Genomic DNA, 23,589 nt, shown 5'->3' on the forward strand with positions numbered 1-23,589 from the left:
TCTGGTGATTTCATTTCAATCGATCTTTTCTGAGGGTTGGCTAATGTGCAGTGCAGGTCATATCACTCACTTGGGGCAATACTGGCACGTTCACAAAATAATAGTTCCGAGAAAATCAGTGATTTAGGAAAATAAAAACTGAAATATTGAGATAACTTATTACAAAATTTATAGTTTATAATTATATATTGATTTGTGTTATTCTCTTTTTAAAACAAAGCATTTTTTTTGAGGTTCTTTTTTAAATATTTTTAAATTTTTGTGCCGTCATAGATTTTTTTACACCTATCCATTTCACAAATAAAGTGAAATATTTTGATAAAAAAAAATTCAATAAAATAGTAGATCAAAGTTTGAACATATTTTTATTATAAAAATATAATACGGCAGGTTCATTTGCGAGATAGGTACATAGTAGTCATTTAAAAAAAACGAACTCGAAATTAATAAAACACTAAAAAATGTGCCTTTACAAACTTTGGCACGTAAACATTAACTACAAAATACATCGATAAGCTATAACTAAAAAGCAACCGAACTATAGTTTTTGATATATGTCGTATTATTTCTAAAATAAAAGAAACAACTATTAGATAAATAGTCTTTTAACATGTAAACAATCAAAAACAGCGGACCTATAGTTTCTGTTGTTTCTATTGTTATAATTATAAGAACAAGAATTATTATGGCACGTAAACAAAAGCTAAGCTATTCTATAGTAAAAGCAACAACCACCAACTGGCCTGGTTTTTGGAAAATAAACACAAAGTACTAAGTATTTTTGAAGCAACTAAAAAACCGTGACATTTCAGTCTTTGGCACCTTTCGGACCTTCGGACGCATTTTTCTTTGCGTAATGCTTATGCTTCTGTAGTCAGTTTCGTTATCTACTTTGAAAACACACGCATCATTAATCACCTGAACTGTCCTAATGAAAGTTAAAGGAAGTTTGAGTTACTAGTTTTTTAAACTCACAAAAATCATGGTAACTGATTTCTACGACTTTATATGAAGTTCCCGTCTTCTTCGCGCTTTTACCAACTCTGCGGCGATCACAGACACACTGGGTTATGTACCGGTTTTGTGCGTAAGGTGGTTAAAAAAAAACGCGTGAAATTCAATAGTAGTACTAAGTCGCCTTAGCGGAACTGAATTAAGATGACTATGTGCCAGCAAAATACAAATGTGCGAGTTTTATTGTACAATTAACTAAAACGATATGAACAAATGAGCAACAATTTAAAGATTCTGAACACCGATCTATCTAACTTGCACAGTCTAGACAGTTTTTAAATTATATTGGGTACAATTGTTTAAAACGCCCCCACAAAGAGCCAGCGTCTTTGTTGACAATGAACAATATAACCTCAAATACGATCCAGTAGAATTGTAATGTAAAACCTCTTTGTATGTAGTGGTTTTCCGAGAGATCTCGCTTATTAGTAAAATTAGAGAGGTGCGATTTTCCTGTGCTACTTTTTTGAGAAACATTTTTAATTTTGAGATACAGAATGTTTTTGGAAGCTTTGCATTTTAGGACACTCCTCGTATCTCGGTTATTCTAAATTTCAGTAGAATAGGAAAGAGTGTGCTTGTTGCCGCTTTTTGCGCAGAATCCAATAAACATACTCAGATTTTTTTCTTCAATTATTTTTTAGATATTTTCGGGTTTGTGAAGACCATTTCAAAAATAACAACTATGTTTTGGTTTAATATTAAGTTTTGAAAACCAAAATTTCGTTTTTGTTACTTAGCCATGACAGTTTATAAAAAAAAGTACCTCTATTTAATTTAAAAGAGAACAATCTAAAAGAAATACACATTTTTAGACCCCTAATGTCATTGTTGATTTAAAAATAAATAAAATAACAATGAACTTTTTCTTAATTATGAAAATAAAAATCTTAAATTGCAATATCCTTCTATTCATTGTAATATCCTTCAGCTTCTATCCCAAAAATACTTATGTTGTCAAATTAGTTTATAACATTAGCTCCAAGAGATCATTCAGGATGAGTCTAAATTCTGCGAGTTGGGATTAGGTTATTCTTGTAGAAAATATGTTTCATGTTTAGGTTTTATTGTGCTACAGTAACTTACACATTTTGGTGATGCTTTTTTTACTTTCATTTTACGTTTTGTGTTTGTGTTTCATTCTGTGGTAAAAATCTAAGATCATCTTCGTAGCTTTTGAAAATCTAGCAATATTAATAGCTGCCGTATAGTACACTGCTGACGTAAATTAAAATTTATAGTTTGACGAAAAAAGTAGAACAATTGAAGAAACTCCAGTTTCAACTTAGATCAAATAACGAGAAGTTTTCACCTCATCAGCATGACAAAACTGAACAATTATTTACATTTTTTTGTTCAATATAGGTCCCTGAAAGGTGACGCCTGGGACCCTTACGCTACGCTACTGCTTATTCATACCATGTAGTATATATTTAATCCTGTACTGCTCGAATTATTAAAAGTAAATAAATTGCAGTATTTATAAACAAATCTTTTTGAGATCTAATTTGTTGACATGATTTTCGTATTTATTTGATAACCCCGTTTTTGAATTTTGACCATCGCTATCGGGTTTTGAATCGATCCCAATTATTTTAAAATTACATGCGTCATTTCTATTCTAATAAATTCGACATACGATGTGGTCGAATTAAAATAGCAAAGTTTATGTAAGCGATATTTTTACGAATATTAAAAAGAAACAAGCCACTTAAAAATAAATGTGAATATAATATGATATGTCATAAGTTCGGGGATTAGGTTTCATTTGATAATATTATAATTTGATCAAATTAATAATCTGCTGAATTGCAACACCGATTGCCCTTACATGGATAGAGATACAGACAAATTTATTTTGCACCCTCTGTTGAAATCAATTGTGTCAATTTGTGTGATTTAGTCACTTTTTTTGTATGCATTTTTAGCACTGTAGTAACAGCACAAGTTAATATGATGGAAAGCACCTCGTTATCTACTTTTGACGATTAATTTTTGTTTTAACGTTTCAAATGCGACCTCTAATGCACTTGTAAAATCTGCAGGGTCTGCCAAATTGGATACTTTTAAAGAGAAACCCTCACTTTTAAAAGAGATAGATGATGCCCATGTTTAAGTGCTCAATTTTCATAAAAAACATAATGTTAAAAATCTTACATGGATCTCTAATACAGCTTCAAAGTTATAGGTTGGTTTTCAAAAATGTACGTTTAACAAACTTTTTTTTTTGGTATGAAAAAATTTAAATTTCTATTAAAACATTTTCTAAGGACATTTTTACTTATAATTTAACTAAAAAAAAACTAACAGTCTAATAGTTATCAACTTTTAAGATGGAATATTATTGTTACATTCCCTGAAAAGAAAAAATATAGCACCGCTTGATTTTTCACTCGGGTTTTCTTCGAAAAAAAACTTTGAACAACGCTTTAAGTTTTAATATCATTGCAAACTTTCAAACAATTTTCAAAGAATCTAATTGCCTACGGTTCCATTATTCTAATAACCACTGGCGAAATCTATGCGGATTTCAAGGTCATGGACTTTTTTGTCTGTGCAGATTGTTTTTCTTTTAATCATACATTCTCTGTTTTTCGCAAAGAAAGTATTATCTATATGCTTTGTACTTAAATGACGAATTTAAAACTCAAAGCATTTAAGCTAAAATCGCAATTTAACAGCTACCAGTACGCATTTGCTATCTGCATTATGTCTAAAGCTTACTTCCCTAAGTTAACTCTGTCTTTCGAATAAGACTAAAACAAAATAACAGCAGCAGAAGCAAAAGGGACGTATTGTTTTTCTATCGTGCTCCTGCGGACCACTATGGAACTTTCGCAAAATCGATGTAATTTAATTGTGCATGCATCCTGTATAAAATGTCCTTCATATCTCGTCGAACTTCAAAGTTATAGCAAACATTGGTAAATATTAAAATTTGCACAAATAATAGCGTTGTAGAATGACATTTTTTCAAATATCTCGCGCCCCGTATAATTGAGGAAACCTGAAACCCTCTCACAACCGGTTTACGATACTGTTCAAATAAAGTTATCCTATCTTTAACGGTTTTTCATTTGTCGCCAATAATTTACTCACAAAAATGGAAATTTTTAAGATATTTTAGATTTTTTGCCCATAAATGATACAACCTGTATATGATTCAATCATTGTTCGAAGTAAAGGTTAGAGCCTTGGATTTTCCACGTTTCCTGGTTCCAGAATTTTTTGAAAATCGTAAATGGTTTTGGAGAAAATAAGTTTTTTCTGAAACTATGCAGCGCGCCGTAATAATCAATGACGTCATCGCATCTTGACATCGAACGAAATAACGACTTCAATATGGATTTTTTCAAATATCCCGAGCAGCGTATGTGATAGACGAAAACCACAAATACAAAAATTAAAATTCTTGATGCTGCCTATTTTGAACCATCTAACCATATTTTTTACGATTTTTGATTTGCTGCTATTAATTTACTCTGAAAAAGAATAATTTTCTAATTCTAGGTGTTTTAGATTTTTGCCTATAATTTGAAAACCCTGTATAAAATCGAAAAAATGCCCGAAATAAATGTTATTGCACTGAATCTTCTGCGTCTGCCGATTAAAGAATTTTGCCAATCGGATGAACGATTGTGGAGGAAAACATATTTTTCTGGAAGCTAAAATTACCAAAAAAAAATTCAAACATTTAAAAAAAACTTGGTAAAATTTGATTGCGCCCAATTTCTACCGTTTAAATGTGGACACGGACTTTTATTTCTCTGCTAAATTTGAAGTTGATATCTGCAAATTTAGGACACAACACATTTCTTATTTGCACACGCGATTTATTATTTTGTTAGTATACTTCCCGACCCTCCAGTCCACCCATTTTCAATAGGTTCTGTCACGGGGCAAAGCTGCATACATGTGCTAAATATGAAGTCCATTGCTTCAATTTCGGTGTTTCATAGCAAGGTCCAGGGCCATTTCTTATAAGCTTATGTGCCTCGTGGAGGGTTAAAAAGGAGGCAGATTTTAATTTTGTAGTTCCAACGGTTCGAAAGTTATTCAGGAAAAACCAAAAGACGAGAACGGAGAACGGTCAGACAAAAAAAAATTTTTTTTTCGACGGTGATCATTTCTGTACCCACGGCGATCCCATATTACCCAGTTCCCGAGATATAAAATTTTTATACGAGCGCAGATACCTTCGAAAAAATCGACTTCATCGATTTTCGAAAGTAACAAGTGTGCTATATTTTTGGTAGTATACTAAAACTATAGAACGTGAAACATTGCAATAACCATGAAACTGTTGGTTTAGAAAATATTGTACCCTAAAATTCAACGAAGGTTTGGAAATGTTTTTTATAAAAACACCCTATAATTCTGACAAGGTAACAAGTCCAAGTCTCACCATTACGTATTTTTAAAGAAGAGAAAGAAACCTTTCTATTTAAAAGTATCAAATGTTAATTAATTAATTAATATGTTATTCATATTTAAAATCTGTGACGCCTGGGTAAATCGAAACCGTTCAAATCTCCCATTTGCAAAATTTTAATTGAACCGAATACCTTCCCAACGTATACGCAACATCTGAAAAGTTTGAATTTGTGAAACCTTGATTTTACAATTTGCTAAAAGCTACATTCACATTTTAAAACCAAATCGTAGTATCAAACAGTCTTTCTCGTGACTATGATTAGAAATAAAACGAAAGATTTGTTTCTCCAATGTTCTGTGAAATATTTTTTCTATGTTTACAACTACTAGGTAGTTCACCTTTGATTTTTAAAGTAATGGGATCTACCGAAAAGCCAGCTGCTTTACTTTATTATACTTACACCAACTGGCTAATAAACCACATCTGTCCAATGTCTGCGGAGAAATCTTATTTAGCGGTACGCATTATTTCAATTAAGTACAAAAACGAAAAAGATCATTCGGTCCGAAAAACTTTCGACATAATGGAAGCTTTATTTGCGAAATACGTTTTGATTGAAAGATTCAAAACCCCTTACGGTATCTTTTAAACGTTCAAATTACTTTTGTTATACATGTATATATATATATCTTTATCTTGCTTATGCAAGTACTTTTTCAAAATTGTGGTCAATAAAGGAATGCGAATGTAGAATTTAGCAATATGTCTGATTTTTTTTTCTTTTTTTACCAATATTTTAAACATTATTTTGCCGATATTGCAGAAATTTGGCACTGTTGTCTGTAATAATAAGTAGCTCAGTTATCCCCAAATCGATTAGGTCCAGTGGTGTCCAGACACTTCCTTAAAAATGATTTCAGATTAAGAAACAGTCTCCTGATTTCTTTCTGCGGCCCGCTTCCTTTTTTTATAGAAAAAAACAGTTAATTTGCTAAGGTGATTATTTTGTTATTATGTTTATTAACTTTCTGTTTGTATTGTATCGCATTGTAATTTTTATAAACCTGAAGTATTATCTTCAATTATTCCTTAATTGTTTCACCTGCATTTTCTACTGGATTTTTTAATTGTGTCATTTGCATTTTCTATTGGCATATTATTTGTTTTAAATTCGAGAAATAGAAGAGAATTAAAATTTGGCATTCTTCTTTAAATTTAATCTTTGACAGTCAAAACCGCAACGTCAAAAACGAAAGATAGAATCGAGCTGTGCAGTAAATTGGTGATTATACGCTGTGTATTAATTCTTTTTATGCGAGGTGGATCCAGCCGAAACTCAACCTTGACATCGTTGTCCGTCCAGTCGTTTCGACCGTCATAATTACCCTATTATGCAAACTTTTATGGGTTCGTCGAAATGTTTGGGGAATTCACAATGCCTTGTTGAATTTAAATCTTTAAAGATTTCTTTGGAAGAAGATCTGTAACGATGATAAAAAAATGATATAAATAATATATTTTTATTAAATCCTCTGTAATGATCATAATACAAATATTCCTGAATTATCGAATTGGTAACAATAAATGCATTTCAAATTATATTAATCAGTGTGCAAATTTCTATATATTTTTTTAAATTTTTGTTAATGTTGGATTGCGGCTGCCTTAAAAAGCAAACATTCAAGTTACAGATGTTTCTGAAATAATTTGTTGCCAATAAAATTTCTTAAACAGTGCAGAATCAAAATTTTTGAACATTAAATAATAATAATAAAATTCCCAAACATGCTGTAAACAAAAATTAAAGATGAAATTACGTGATAAATATACTAAAAATAGCAACACACAGAATGTTATTAAAAAATTAACAAAAGAATCCCATAACAAAATAACAGATAATGGATGGCTTGGAAATACGCTCAATAATCGTTTTGTCATAGGTTAAGAAGTAAACCCCCAATTCAAAACTATTAAAATCAGGTCTCCATACAAAAAACAGTTTTTGAATTGACATAACAACTTTTTTTTGTCAACTTCCATTGATATTAACGTAACTACGTTACGTACGTTACTTAAATATACATCATTAATAAACCAAACCCCGTGTAATACGCTTAAATTCGTACATCTCTACTGTATTATAAAATTATTGGAAACGGTCTCTTTTTCTAACCTTTTTCCACCTCAAAATTAAAGATTCTGTGAACAAACTCAAAACTCAACCTCGCAAAAATTATTATCATAGCGACACTGGATTTGGTCTTTGTCACATCAGTGTCCATGCAAATTTTCGCCCGGATAGTGTGAATTATTACAAACTGCACTATTCAAAGAATAATGAAATGAAAATTTTAATATTCTACATTCTACAGAAAACTTAATTTCTTGGAGAAATTAGAAATCACCGAAGCCAAGAGGAATCTCATCCTTTGTTGCGTTAATAACGTTTTTAATTTTGAGCCGATATTAATTTTTAACCTTTTAGTATATTTAACTTTGGCAAATTTTTATGAAGATCTAACGGCAGGCCTATCTCGCTTGGTTTTCTCTTTGTAACTTGCAATAAAGAGATTCGCAAATCCACAGTGACGTTCCAGACCCGTACTTCGGTATTTCGTGCATGCAAATGCTGAAAGCTGACGGATTTCTGTAGAGTTTTATCGATGAGAGTCCTCGATCCATTCTTACAATAAAACGTTTAATGTGTTTTTAACCTTAAGTAGGGACTGTTTTCGGAAGATTTGTAAAAAGCACACTAATATTGATTAATATAACACTTTAATCAAAGAAAATTTCCCTACTCTTAAAATACAACAGTTCGCGCGGCACTGTTTTTGTCCGTTCCACTTTACAACAGGCGGGTCTTAAACTCATTCCGAAGTGAAAACCATATAAAGTTGTAAAAACGGTATATCGTTAGCGAACTTTACGTTTCATTCATAATTGTTTTTAAGTTTGTTTATTTTTTTGGAATATTCTATATAGATGTGTTAACTTGTTAATATGCTTTTATTAATAAGTTTACATATTTTATTCAGTTTGAAAGAATATTTTTCTACTTCCTACTGTAAAAAATCTCGTATGAAAAGAGGCAATGTATTCATCTGCACAATTATTCCAATCATATTCTATCTGCTGTGTGCCCCTGTCCTATATGACCAGTAACGTACCGCGTTTATGGGGAGTTTAGATATTTCCTCGAGCTCAATTAATTGCGCTCCTGGTACTCTTCTGCCCCCTAGTGGTGTGCGAATGTTTCAAGTGTATGAGCAAGTTTATAAACATATTCTAAGGAAGGAGAGACATGACTGTCAGAATTGGCAGAAGTCAATATACCTTGGCTAAAATCTACCGAAAACAAAATCCGTCACCTTTCAGCATTTGCATGCACGAAATACCGAAATACGGATCTGCAACGTCACTGTGGATCTGCGAATCTCTTTATTGCGGGTTACAAAGATAAAACCAAGCGAGGTAGACCTGCCGTTAGATCTTCATAAAAATTTACCAAAGTTAAATATACTAAAAGGCTAAAAATTAATATCGACTCAAAATTAAAAACGTTATTAACGCAACAAAGGATGAGATTTCTCTTGGCTTCGGTGATTTCTAATTTCTCCAAGAAATTAAGTTTTCTGTAGAATGTAGAATATTAAAATTTTCATTTGGAGAAAAGTAAATCACACCGGATATGTTATTCTTTGAAAAGTGCGGTTTGTAATAATTCACACTATCCGGGCGAAAATTTGCGTGGACACTGATGTGACACAAACCAATTCCGCTTTCGCTATGATGATAATTTTTGAGAGGTTGAGTTTTGAGTTTGTTCATAGAATCTTTAATTTTGAGGTGAAAAAAGGTTAACAATAAAATGGTTTCTAATGCCACACAACAATAACGTCCAAACACATTTTTGGTACATTATCGGGATTATCCGGCGTATGGATAATCCCGATAATGTACCATTAAAAAAGCCAGTTAAGACAATTTCTAGGTTGCTTTGAATTTGAACCAATTTGCATATAGTTAATGTGTTTGATATTGAGAAAAAACTAAATGACTATGATTATCGCTCACATTTTGTAGTTCCCTTCTTCGTCTTTGAATCAAGTTTGCTACTATCCATTTTGTATAGTTCTTAGGACCGGTATATCAATACAGGGTCGGGGTAAATTAGCAGAGAAATTGCATAACACAGAGTTTAATCGTGAACTAGTAACCAGACAGTTAGCTTCGGGTTACAATTAATCTTGTGATTAACTCTAGGTGAAGTAACCCTCTACTTAAACTTTTAACACAAGCTCTTTGCTTGGCAAATTATTTTGAGCGGAATTTTGCATATAATTAATTCTAAAAATTTTATATTCGTCTTTGAAAGATTGTCGTCGCAAACCTATCGACTGATTTCGCATGAAACTTGACATTTATTCTGAATGTCGAGTAACGCAAGTTCGTCCAGAAATAACTGTAAATCTGGAAACAAACCGGCACGTCCACGTCACTCTTCGCGTGACTGGATCTATTTTCGCGGCGGTTGCGTGTTAAAGCCGAGTAAGATGGAAACTGTCTAAAAACCGAACGCCCAGTTTATATCAAAGACATTGAATCGTGTATCGGATGTTTTAATGCAGCAAATGACAGCTCGAGTAAATAAAGATCTATTGGAGCTTCCTGATGCCCTAGTTTCTACCGGGGGCGGCAGCTAAGCTAAAATTCAAGCGGCAGAAAATATTAAAAATACAAAATGAAACTTTAAAAAAAAATTCCTATATTCAGCTTAATCTGCCATTTTCTAATATTAGAACAACAAGACCTTTGTACCTCGTGCCCCATTTTGTTGAGACTGAGGGGTATGTCTGTTGTTAGTGAATATGAGGCTTTGCGTTTTTGCAAACCTTTGGCACTTTTTTTAGGATTGATTAAATATTTAAAATGGTTACCTTATTTATTATTGACAATACTTGCACAACAACTTTATAATTTGCAAGAAGCCAACTTAGTTTTTTTAGATATTTAATAATATTTATTTAGATATTTAATAATAATACTATTTAATAATTAATGTATTTTTTTATATATTCAATAAATCCTTTTTCCAATGCCTACCGCACATGCCTTTATGAATTTTTGAGAACCTCATACCAAGCGCAATCAAATTGGCAAACTTTATTTTTTTTAAAGTCGAAACCATTTAGAAAAAAACTGACTACGCCACTAAGTTCTACGTAAAAATCTATGTGGATGAGCTTTTCACTTTTCCCGTATTTCATAGGATACCCCTCGTGCCCCAAAACTTCAAATTTCCAAAATCGCCCTGTACTTTAGAAACTAAGCAAGTCATGAAAATGTTGTTAATGTCACCTTTCGTTTCACTAAAGAACTACCAAAGGTTGACGAAACCGCAAGGCTCTGCCTTCAGTAACAACGGACATACTACTCCACAGTCGCTACTAAAATGGGACACAGAGTACATACTGTATGACCAAATCTTTTGGTTATTTTTTATAACGATTAGCATTGACGAGAAAATCTGAAAATTTAATGTGTATTTGTTTTTCGAATTTAAAAAAATAATTTTGGTTAGTTAGTTCTCGACCCCTGGTTCGAAATCGAAAAAATTTATTGATTTTTAAAAAGCAGCTAAAATCAATAACATATATGCACGCCGAAGTCGGATCGCGGCCATTTTTTATTTCTTTCTGCGGCTCTTGGAGTATTATAATGGAACCAAATTTAAACGCTTTTTCTCAGTTGACCCCGTATAAGGAACGGCAACCTACGACAAAAACTAACTCTGCAGGATGCTGTTATAGAATATAATTTTTTGCGGTGCTACCATTTTCATGAACTTTTTGTAATTTTTAATATATTAGCTAATACAACTTACTCATTAATTTTATTTACTTCTTAATTAAAGGAGGAACTAGTGGGGCACCATTTTTGTTAATTATCTATTGATATCCTTTGCGGATGTCATGAGTTATCTCACTAGCGAAGATCCAAGAATGCTGACCCAGCAGAGTCCTATTTCTACATATAAAAACGTAGTTTAACGGAGTCAAGAACAGTTCTGTCTAGGTATGTTATTGTAACAGACCATTTTAAAACGGTTGTAAATTTAAATAAAGCTTTTAAAAAAGGCAACGGTCGTCCCGAGTAGTGAAATGGCGCAGTCGTAGTAGGATTTCCAGAAATTGACTAGCGCACCGCATCGCGACGTCGATTTTTCGTATCATCGATTAATTGGAAATCGGACCTATTGGTGATTAGTGTTTGACAGAGTGGATTTCTGAAAATCGAAAACCCCAGTCTATCGAAGACCTGTACAGAACACGATCATCGGAAACTAGAAACCATATCGTCTAGTTTCGCAAGGACAAGAATTTTTGTGAAGACCAATATCGCCGATCGAAGTCTTGAAGTTGCAATTATTTGTTAATGTCGGAACTTGACGAAATAATTGATAATATTGAAACGTTAGCTATCGATTTAAGTAATAATACACCTTCAACCAACTCGGGTCAGAAAAATTATTTCGCAACAAATTTGGAAACTATTTTTGAAAAACATAATTTAGAATCAGACAGTCAATTTAGTGAATCTCTTATAAGTATGGCTACTTTTAAATCTGAATATCTCAACTGCGTCCCAGAATTCGATGGGAACCCAAACGATTCATCTAGATACCTAACTATTTGTCAAACTTTTATTGATAAATTTTATAATGGCAGAGAACCTAACTCTTTCGAAAATATTTACTTGTTGAATTGTCTAATTAGTAAATTGAAAGGAAATGCAAAAGTCGTGATCAATCTTCAAACATCCAGTACTTGGAATGATTTAAAAAATATTTTGTATAGAAATTTCGCGGACCAAAGAGACGAATCATGTCTTAACAGAGATTTAGTGATGCTCCGCCAACAGCCAAATGAAAAACCGACTCAATTTTACGATCGAGTTTTGCATATCCTAAATTTGATTTGTTCATTTATTGATACGCATGAAACGACTAATGAAGCAAAACAAATAAAACGTAAACTCTATAACGACCTTGCTTTAAAAGAACCTATTGGTACAACCATTAGATGTATGCAACCTGATTGTCTGTCGAAAGCCTTAACATTTGTAATGCAAGAAAGTAACACGCAATATTTTCAAAATATGACCAAAGTAGTTCAAAATCAGCCACCTCACACAAATATAGTTCTTTGTTACCTCCATCAAAAATATTTAATTTACCAAACCCAATGAAATTAAAATTTTATCTCTTCAATTTTCATAATTATTTCGACGGTTTGATCGGAACCGATAATTTAAAATTACTGCAAACCAGTCTAAACTTTGAAAAATCTTATCTGATCACTCCATATACAGAAATAAAATTATCTTTTCACCAAACAAGACAAAACAGTTTAAATTTTATAACTATTGCCCCTTGCTGTGAACAAATTATTAATATAAAAACTACAATTAAGAATGGAGAAGTAATTTTATCAATTTTACAAGAAAATTCAATAACTTTCTCAAAATTGAAAATTATTCACCCAAGTATCATTAAGATTAATGACTTATTTAAAGAACTTCTTATTTTGCAAACCAAAGTTAGAAAAAACCAAATGATTATACCTGTAACGTTAGAAAACACTTTTATTTTTGAGAAATTAATTACTATTGACTGTTTTATTTTGAATAATAAAATCAATTACCTTTTGAGAATACCAATGACTAATCCAATAATTTTCGATTACTTTCATCTCTACTCAATCCCCATAAGACGCGAGAGTTGGTTTAGGGTTGTTTTACCGCGTGCAAAATATTTAATAAAAAGTGAATTGCAACATGCATACTATAATGGGCCCTGCAAGGAGGCTACTAAAGGTCTATTCGTCTGCACCCAACAAGAAATCAAGAATAACGACAACAGCAGTCCTTGCGAAATGGCCTTGTTGAGCACAAATCCACAAATCACAAATTGCCACAAAACACAACTCAAAATCACCCAGCTAATAGTTAATCAACTAGAAAATTCCAATCAATGGATTTTAGTAGTCCCAGATATACAGAACGTTAAACTTAAATGCAACGCTCAGGAAGAGATTCAGAATTTTCATGGGACATACCAAGCCAAAATTCCAAGAGGATGCCTCGTAAAAATTGATCATCACACAATAATTAGTGATGTCAGATCAATCAACCTTAGTACTCAGCCAATATTATTTCCTGATCTGCCAGATATTCCAACACAACAAAGCCAGATGGATTTAACTGTCAAATTAAATGAAGTTAAGTTAGATGAACTAAACCTTTTAAGGAATGAAATTCAGTTAAATTACCCACTTCTGAAGTTCTCGGAGTTTTACAAATATCCGAGAATATGGACCATCCTTGTATACATGGTCATAATCAGTTTGTGTCTATTTATTTGCTATAGAAGATTGTTACAGGCAAGATGCACCAAATCCAGCAAGAAACAGCAGCAAGAAGTGGAAAAACCTACCCCTCTTGACGGTGTAGTTGAAGCTTAAGGGGGAGGAGTTATCTCACTAGCGAAGATCCAAGAATGCTGACCCAGCAGAGTCCTATTTCTTCATATAAAAACGTAGTTTAACGGAGTCAAGAACAGTTCTGTCTAGATATGTTATTGTAACAGACCATTTTAAAGCGGTTGTAAATTTAAATAAAGTTTTTAAAAAAGGCAACGGTCGTCCCGATTAGTTAATTCATGTATAAAGAAATTTTAAAATATTTTATACACGAAAATTCCGTAAAAATTCATAACAAATCTAGAATGATTAATATCAAAATTAGAATTAATTTTAACTATTAAAACTTTTCAATATAATTTACAATTCCTTTGATATGGTGTACACCATAATCTTCTGCGATTCACTCCTCTTTTAAATATCCATGTTTGTTTACCTAATTTAATCAGATGAAAATGTATACAGAGTATTTCAACAAAATAAAGGTGATTCCTTGTGTTTAAAATGAAGGGTAGTCTGATACATAAGCAAAAGCTAACCATTATGAAGGTAGCGCGATGCAAAAATTATATTTTTATTTTTTATCTTATCAACGAAAATAGATAGAGCAATAAAATATTGCGGAAATATTACTGTTACAAAAACACACTTTCTGCATATAATATTAACAAAATTTTGAGAAAAACTTATGCAGTGACATAAAAATATATATTTTGTATTTTATGTTTTATTCAGAAACTGTTGTCTACTGCGATTTTTCGCAATACAACGTTCTGAAATTAAAAAAATCTCAAGCAATGCAAAAGAGATTAAAAAACTGATTAGGCAAAAAAATCTATTGGGCTGCTGTCACTTCTTAAGTCGTTCCTTATTACTGCTTTATTTAACATTGCCTTAGTTTTCGTATTTGTTCTGAAACACTCTGTATCTACCAAGTAGAAATCTGTCTTAGCATATTGCTAATACCCAAAACTATTTTTTCCATTCCCCAATTTTGCGCTAATGATGTGCACACAATAACACTTAACTCGACAAGTTCATTATGGACTCTTGGAAGCCACTTCGGTCGTTTCCAGTACATGAGTCACACGATTGAGAGCGATCGGATGTTTTAGATAGATTTTAGTCATGGTATTATGATGTTTGTTATTTCTGACGGTCACCTCAACTGTAAAAGTAATTGTAATAGAAGAGGTATAATATGCAACAAATTGAAAAACTTCTTTAGTAACTGGTAACTAAAACTGGTGATTGAAATATCGTTTATCAAACTTGATATAGAATCAGTAAGCGGGGGTTCTAATTCATATATGGACATCCTGTGCTTTTGTTAACTTTGTTAATATTATCTCCGCGATAACTAAAACGTGAGTACATCATTTCCACAATCGCTTTCCCAAATATTTATTTTTCGAGGTACTGGTTGGGTACGATCGAAATGAGAGATTAAGCTTGTTCCAAAATTGAAACGAACAATTGCAGCATTTTTTAAAAATCTTTTAAGATAGAGTTTATCTGTTTTGAGATTAACGACAGACGAATTCCGATAAGATAATACAATACTTTATAGTTGTAAATATACAACGCGATTTCTCAAATTAACCTGACCGTGCTTCAAGTCTCGATGAATTAAAAATACTGAAGCAATGGCGGATGGCTTGTTGATTCAGGATTTTGAAGTTTTCAAGGGGGCGATGCTTGAAGATAATTTGACCGTAAGTCCATCGTTTATATTATGGTGAATTAGAAAGTTGTAGTAAAGTAGTTGTGTGCTGAATTTATCTCTAAAAATTACAACAATTTTTTAGCTCGTTATTTACAATTGGGAAACTATAAAAAATACTTTACATTATTTGAAATATCTCTTCTTTTGCAAGATGACTATGTATTTAGTGTATCTGCACAAGTCAATAAGATTATTTTGTTTTAACGTTTACTGTTACTTAGCAGGTTTAAAAAATATAGAATCATAGAATCAAAAAAATTTTGGAAAAATATAATTAATACTTAAAACTTAATAATTAAACTTTTTATTTTGAAAACTGATTTTATATAATTTTACTAGGCCGATTTCAAAAATTCTATTCATTTATTTGTAGCACGTAAGATTTTTGTGCAAATATTAAAGGAAAAAAATTCTAAAATAATGTGTTTCTTTATTCAGTAAAAAAGTGGAATCCTAGTTAAAAAACAAAAGTGAAAAAGAAACATTACTCAGACTTTTTTGAGTGAAATCTTCCTATTTTTGTCATTAAGTTTCGTTGTCCGGACATTGGGCTGTGCGTTTTTAAGGGCATATACCGTTTTAACATCCAGCAGTAGTCCGCCGCCATCTGCCTTGGTACCGCCGTTCCATTTCCTTAATGTCCTGGTGAAACCTCTCTCCCTGTTCTTCGCTAGCTGCTAAAAGATTTTCAGGAAAATAGTTCAAATGTGAAAACAGGAAATGCACTTTTAAACTCATATTACAACCTAGGCGATGAAAGTGTTGTAACATATTTTGAAAAACACTTTCGTACTTTTCGTCCTTAGAGTTGCCAAGAAACCTATCAGTTACTTCTTTAAATGAAACTCACACGTTTTGTGTATTGTGAAATCCTTACCTTTGCATAATGTTCTTATCTGCGGCCCAACAAAAATACCTTCTTTTATCTTCGCATCGGATATGGCTGAAAATTTCTCGCACAAATATTTGAAACACCGTCCATTTTTATCTAGGGCTTTAACAAACCGCTTGATCAAGCTAAGTTTGATATTAAGAGGAGACAGTAAAACTTTTTTGGGGTCAACTAAACTATCTCTTAATACATTTTTGCTACTAGGTGTAAGGCTTGTTCTAGTGGGTCATTCTATTAGAGTCGTTGAATCCATAGGAACACCAAAGCTTAAACATTTCTTCCTCCCTTTTTGTCAGTTTCTTAATGCTTCAATGTAAAGGGAACAAACAGTATGAGGAGAACGGGACTTGTCTTGGTCGCCAATTTTTATACCAAAATAACCATTTTTCACAAAAGAAGTTATAGTTTGCCTTTGCTTTACTACCACATAACTACCACAGGTATAGCAAAAGTTATTTGGAATGTTCACACAATATCTTCTTTCCATATTTATACGTTCTAGAACACTAGAAATAGGCAACAACGTAGACAACAGCCGCGAACACACTAGCGCGACTACCAATACAACCACACTGCGCATAAGCAGGTTACAACGCCGTATTGACGCTTCTGCGCCAACTTTGTTGCTTTGCAGAGAAATCTAGTATTATCCAGTATTGCCAAATCACGTTTAATTTTTTAAAAATCAATTCATTTAAAAATCATGCCTATCATGGAACAAACATATTCATGTTCAAAGATTCAAAGATATATTGTGCTATAAAAAAGTGAGTAAAAATATGGAGAAAATTATAATTATAGGTATACTTCGGGGGTACATTTTTTATTGCTTTGTTGTGAAGTCTTTTGTTTCTATCGAGTTTGAATGTAATAATAAATTTCGTTGACAATACCTTTCTATATTTCAGTTACAAATCGACATTGTAAAAAGGTTACAAATGTTAGCCAAAGCGCTAGGCGAAAGGGCAACTAGGGAGGAGTTATTGCCGTTCATAGAGCAAAACATTGAGCTCCACGATGAAATTCTCTTCAACTTATCCGAGCAATTAGAACATTTTATGCCGCTAGTCGGGGGTTATCAGCACGCTGGCGTACTTTTTGACATATTGGCGAAACTGTGTGCCACGGACGAGCTCTTGGTTAGAGAACGGGCAGTTGAAACACTGAAAATTTTCGCTGCGGAACTAAGTGATGATCTGTTGGAGGAATTATTATTTCCAGTAGTTCGGAGACTGTTTAACGAAGAATGGTTCACCAGCAAATGTTCAGCACTGATGCTGTTTTCGGCAAGTAATGAAAAGAAACTTTTGCTTGAAATTGGAATAAATTTTAGTTTGATTTTCAACTGTTAGGAATTCGATTAATCCACGATATGTAGAAATCAAATCATGTTATAAACATCATTCTTTTCAGACGTGTTATCCGAGACTAGGTGATCAGAAAAAAGAGGAACTGCGCAACAGATTTAGAACGTTAATTCAGGATGATTCGTCTCTGGTTCGTAGAGCGGCTGCGTTCGCGTGTGTAGATTTTTTCCATTGTCTGGAAATTGACTACGTTCGAGAGGAATTCATTCCGATTTTATGCGATATCGCCCAAGATCCTCTGGTAATCCTTTATCTAGCTCGATATACCAATTTAATACTTTATATTAATACTATCACTTTTAAAGTGCCATTGAGGTATATGAAACAGAAAAATCGCTAGCCCTGGCTGCATAAAAAAAAAATAAAATTCATCTTTGATACTTCAATCCGTTCTAGCGTACTCACAAAAAACGATTTAAAAAAAAATGACAAACGTTTAATTATAATTTTAAAACGTTGAATAATAAATAAACCATAGAATTGGATTATATTTATTTCCAGTCTTTTTTTATGATTGTCGGCTGAATATTATGGTCAAAATACGTGACTTTGACATATATGGGGGTCTATGTTTTTAAAATTATTTTAATATTATACTAGTTGTCACAAACATATTAAAGTGATAAAGGTTGTATAGCTTGTATAAGACTGCACTTTCGAATTCTCTGGTCAAAATCAGTGTTTTCTTATGGTTTATACCTAATCTGGAGAGTTTGATGTTTGAGAAATTTTGCACCAAAATACAACTGTAATAGTATATTATGCAGTAAGGTTTATAAACGACATTGTAGTTTGTTCAAACACGAACGGCGCGCAGCGGAGGAACTGTTTAATAAACGAGCGTCTAAAGAAGTAAATTACGACCATTACAAGCATACGATCGCTCCCAACCCGTGACTAAAGTAAAAGACAGTGACAAGGTAAAAAGTTAAATAACGCTGGAAGGGGAGAATAGTATATTATGCAACAAGTGCAGTAAACGGCATTTAACGAGCTGCATACTATACTTTTTGCACGACCATTAGTTTTTGGGTACATTTTCGCAAAACAACACGATTTGAACCATAAAAACATGAATTTATTAATTATGTTAATTATGTTAAACTTTTTTGTTCATACTTATTATACACATTGAATTATTTTTCGATTTTAGGACACGGTGAGGTCTATCACGATTGACGTTGCATTGTCCCTAACCGATAAACTGAGTGAGGTCGAAATGAATGAATCCGTTTTCAAAATAATAGAGCAGGCAAGTGGTGAGTATGTTCATGAGTCTTTTCGTGTCAAACTTAAAATAACCAAACAAATAATTTTATAGGCATTGCTGATGCAGATATTAAAATACCTGACCTGACTGTCGATATTTATATTTCAATAATATTGAAATTTTGATCATATTTATTAAATTACATATTTCGCCACCTTTTATTAATGATGAAATTTTCAAAAAAAAACACCTAAACCATTCTTTCTATAATATAAAATTTCACAAATTTCAATAAATGAAACGAAAAAATAAAAGCATAATTTATACCAGAGGTTTTTGTTGAACTTGAATCTCCGGAATGACTATTACGAGTTACGTGATGTACAGAAGACTAAGACTAAGACTAACCAACACTTCTTTGTTAGTAACATTTTTGGTATTGTGGTTACTGCGTTTTTGGTAGTTTGGGCACTTTTAATTTAATATTTGCCAAATGGGCAATACAGGGCTTCTTTTTCCTAATTTGCTAAAAATAAACTATTTTTTTGGGCCTGTGCAATTTTTTCATCTTATTTTATTAAGGCAGTACTGAAATTTATTTCATTCATAAATGTTGTAAAAAACATCATTCTTGTTACATGCTCAAGTTTGGCTAACTTATTATGCGCTGATCTACTACGTGATTTTTCACAAAAAATATATTTTTTTTATATCTAGCAAAACTCTCAACTTTCCGAAATCATACAATTTCTTTAAAAAAAATAATTTACTGCGAGCATGGATAGGAATCATGAAGATGCTAACGAAAATAGAGGCAAAAAGGCAAAAAGTAGTAACCATTTTCTTTTGAATTTTTGATTGCAGATGACCCTTCTTGGAAGTCGAGATATCGTTTAGCGATTAATATCGCTGAAATTCAACGGAAAATCTATTACAGCAAATACAGAGATAGGCTCATTTCCGTGTTCCAAAAATTATCCCAAGACATAGAAGCTGCAGTTCGTACGGTTGCAGCTAGCAGCGTCTTCAACTTTAGTCAAAGCTTGCGCGACTCGTACATCAAACAGCCACAGTTTGATACCACTTTCGAGATTGTTTTCGAGAAAAGCGTCATGCCTGTTATTCGCAGACTCTTCACCGACGACGCGGACGATGTTAGGTTAATGCTGTCTTCCAATATATTATCTCTTGGTACAATTCTGACGGAATGCTGCTTCAAAAAGAACATGATACCCGTATTGCTCGAAGCGTTGGAAAAAGAACAATCGATGGTTGTTCAAGCGAATTACTTGCAAGGTCTGAGTAACATATCTCGTGACGTAGATCTAAAAGAATCCTTGGATACAATTAAAGCGGCTATTAGAAGCGTATTGGTTAAGTCCCAAACCAATTGGCGAAGTAGGCGAAGTGTTTTGATGACGTTTGTCGATTTAGCAAAGTTCTGCAATTCCGATTACTTTTCGGCAAATTTTAAACTCTACTACGCTACCTTACTGGGCGATTCAGTTTGTGCGGTTCGACGATGTGCTTGTTTGATTTTGCCGCTGTTGGCCAAACAGTACGGAATCAAATGGGTTGCGGAAAATCTGATTCCCTATTACGCAATGTTTACCAGGGACGCGAGGTATTTATACAGATACGTCCCTTTATTTGGCATTAGTGAATTGCTGAACCCAACTTTAAGTAAAGAAAATGTTTCTTATTTGGGTGGATTTGAAAAATTGATTGAAGGGAACGGTAGGCCATCAAATAGATTAGCTGTTGTAGCTCTAGCGAAAATTGACAAATATTGCCACGAAATAGACAAGCAATTGGAACAAGACGTCTATAAAGATATGTTATTTTTGAGAACGGAGGTAGAATATTCCGATAACGATTCCGTGCCTATATATTTCGAAAAATCTTTGGAAGAGATCAGAGAGAAATACAAAGACATACATACTTACTCGATAGAAGAAATCGATTTTGACCAAAGCAGATGGACTTACATACAAGGAATTTTGTATTTGATTCATCAAAACTTTTTAGAGATAGTTAAGACGCTAAACGGGGATGTTACGGAAAACATCCAAATTCGGGCTATTTTTACATTAGGTCAAATATACGATTTTATTACTTGCCTCAAAAAAGAACTGTCCGAGTCTTGGGTGCAGCAAGCTTTGGGTCAGTTATCAGAAGAACAGTTGAAACGCATCGACTCGGAAATCCTGAAGAAGATGTCGATAGACCATGAGGACATGGATATCATAGACACGAGTTTAATGGATCACGTGGCATTACCGACTTCAATATTAAAGGAACTGCCCATAATTGATGAAGATGTCACAAATCAGAGTAAAATTACCAAAAATCAGATTGAAGTGATATTGGAAAAAAAATGTCCCGAGACCAGTTTAGACAACATGAGTGAGTGCGACGAATTAATGGAGAATGTAGATAAGGACATACTTAATTGATAAGCCAGCAATTATTTATTTTTTTCTTGTGTATCACTTAGTTATGGCTGAGTTACTTAAATTATTAGGAATCATTATTTTGTGAATTATAAATAGCAATATAACACAATAGCCTAAAAGATATAAAGTATTAATTTTTAAGGGGTTAAGGGGTAAAATGACGTTTTGTCGTCAAAATGATCGTTCAAACTATTTGGGTTTTGCAAATTTCCGAAAAAATATAATACAAACTTATAGCAGACATAATAAATTGCTTAAAAGTTGGATCTACTCGATTTAAAATTAGATATCACGTTTGGGTGCCAAAATTTGAAATGTGGGTTAATAACCGCGGTTTTTCGAAAATTGAATGGCATTTTTAGGAGATATAAATACAATAAATGAACATAAAATTTGATTTTATAATTGAAATGAATAAATTGCAAATCTTAGAAAACTGAAAATGGCAAAGGTGTTTGTTATCGTCCATGTGGATCGACAGTGTGGCTCGTTTATTACGGGATTTATTTATTTATTTATTTATTACAAGTTTAGGTCGTTTACAGTACTTAGTACCAAAAAATAGTAACCACAAATCGGTGGATTTATACAAAACAAACATAAGTAGGATGTAGAACATTATACAAAAAGAGGAAGATATTTAACACTCATACACTGCTAAGTGACACTATAAGTCCTAGCAATGGAGTAATTGATATATCGTTTAAACTGCATCTGAGATATTGAAGAGATGTCGAGGTTAAAATTCGCGTTAAGTTTATTATACGAACTTTGCATTCTTAGCAAAGGGGAATGCTGCCGTGTGTTGGTTCTACTATGTGGGATTTCAAAGAGATTAGCGTATCTTAAATCTCGAGCGGGAATTCTTAAGTTAAGTTTCGACAAAAGATATGGATTTGTGAGTTTGTTATTTTGTAAAGCATACACAAGTTCAGTTTAATTGGGCGATAATCTCTTTCTTCTATACGAGTGTGGGTCTTAAGAGCGAGAAATTTTAAAAATTTATTTTGAGTGTTCTCGATTCTGTTGACATGAAATGCGTAGCGTGGATTCCAGATAACAGATGCGAAAGAAATCCTACTTTGAATAAAAGCATAATATAAGGAAATAAGCGTTGTGGGATCATTGAAGTCCCGGGAATTTCTATTAGACATCTTATCTCACAATCTCTAAAAAAAAATTAAAAAAAAATTAGACAAAAGTTGTTTGTTGTTTATTTAAATTTATTGTACATATTATATTACATTATATTTATTCATACTTTTAAAATATGATATTGTAGTACTATTTACAAATCTACTGGATTCCCTCTGCGTAGGTTGTTGATTAATCGAACTTGCTGACACTTCACCAATCATTCTGTTGGCTTCTTCAGAGATTAACTGAAACTGAAGAAGACAACAGGATGATTGACGAATCGTGGGAAAGTTCGATTGATCAACAACTGACGCAGGAGCAATCCAGAAGATTTGTAACTATTATAAATTATAAAATTATATTCTTGTATATACGGGGTTATTGTACTTTCGTGCTTAAGTAACAACTTTTTTTTTAAATATTTGATTGTATATTAAATAGTTTTTGAATTCTTCGGTAAATTCTAGTCATATTTCATATATCATCGAACCGTAATATCGTGTTTCAGACAATTTTACGGTTTTTTAAGAGAATTTCATTGCATAAGTTTTGTTGGACATGGATTAATCGATAATTTTTGTCTTTAAGTTTTTTTACAGACTTTACAGGCATAAAGCACGGCCACTTCGTACGTGTATGTCGTTTGTAAACTATTTTATTCATTTTTATATTGCATGGTTATTTCTGTCGCCATTGACACTGAAACCATGTTAAAATAATCCTATCCCTGTTAAAAAACAGATGCTCATTAAATTCATAAGATAATTATGTTATCTCATTAACTAAGGATTTTCAATTCCTTTTTAAAAATCAAGCTTTAAGAATAGGTCTAACGGCAGCAATAACTTATTCTGGATTTTATTGATACAATTTTACCCTAGACCATTGAATCAATCTTGCCCAGGAAACTACCAGGGCCAGGACTTGAC

The 23,589-nt window shown here is 32.6% G+C and overlaps 2 protein-coding genes across 3 annotated transcripts in view; one reads left to right on the plus strand and one right to left on the minus strand.

Annotated features, from left to right (window-relative positions):
• The window catches only part of LOC132702935 (muscle-specific protein 300 kDa), a 171,410-nt gene that overhangs the window by 130,395 nt on the left and 17,426 nt on the right, over positions 1 to 23,589 (minus strand). The gene's annotated exons all lie outside the window — the stretch shown is intronic.
• On the plus strand, positions 15,494 to 21,631 carry LOC132703684 (serine/threonine-protein phosphatase 2A 65 kDa regulatory subunit A beta isoform-like). The gene is made up of 5 exons (XM_060673092.1): positions 15,494 to 15,587; positions 17,399 to 17,776; positions 17,904 to 18,098; positions 19,011 to 19,116; positions 19,932 to 21,631. The coding sequence occupies exons 1-5, from the start codon at positions 15,519 to 15,521 to the stop codon at positions 21,521 to 21,523; spliced, it is 2,340 nt and encodes a 779-aa protein (XP_060529075.1). The 5' UTR covers positions 15,494 to 15,518; the 3' UTR covers positions 21,524 to 21,631.

The sequence above is a fragment of the Cylas formicarius genome, unplaced genomic scaffold (genome assembly GCF_029955315.1).
Source record: "Cylas formicarius isolate icCylForm1 unplaced genomic scaffold, icCylForm1.1 PGA_scaffold_6__28_contigs__length_40554024, whole genome shotgun sequence".
Classification (NCBI taxonomy): Eukaryota; Metazoa; Arthropoda; class Insecta; order Coleoptera; family Brentidae; genus Cylas; species Cylas formicarius.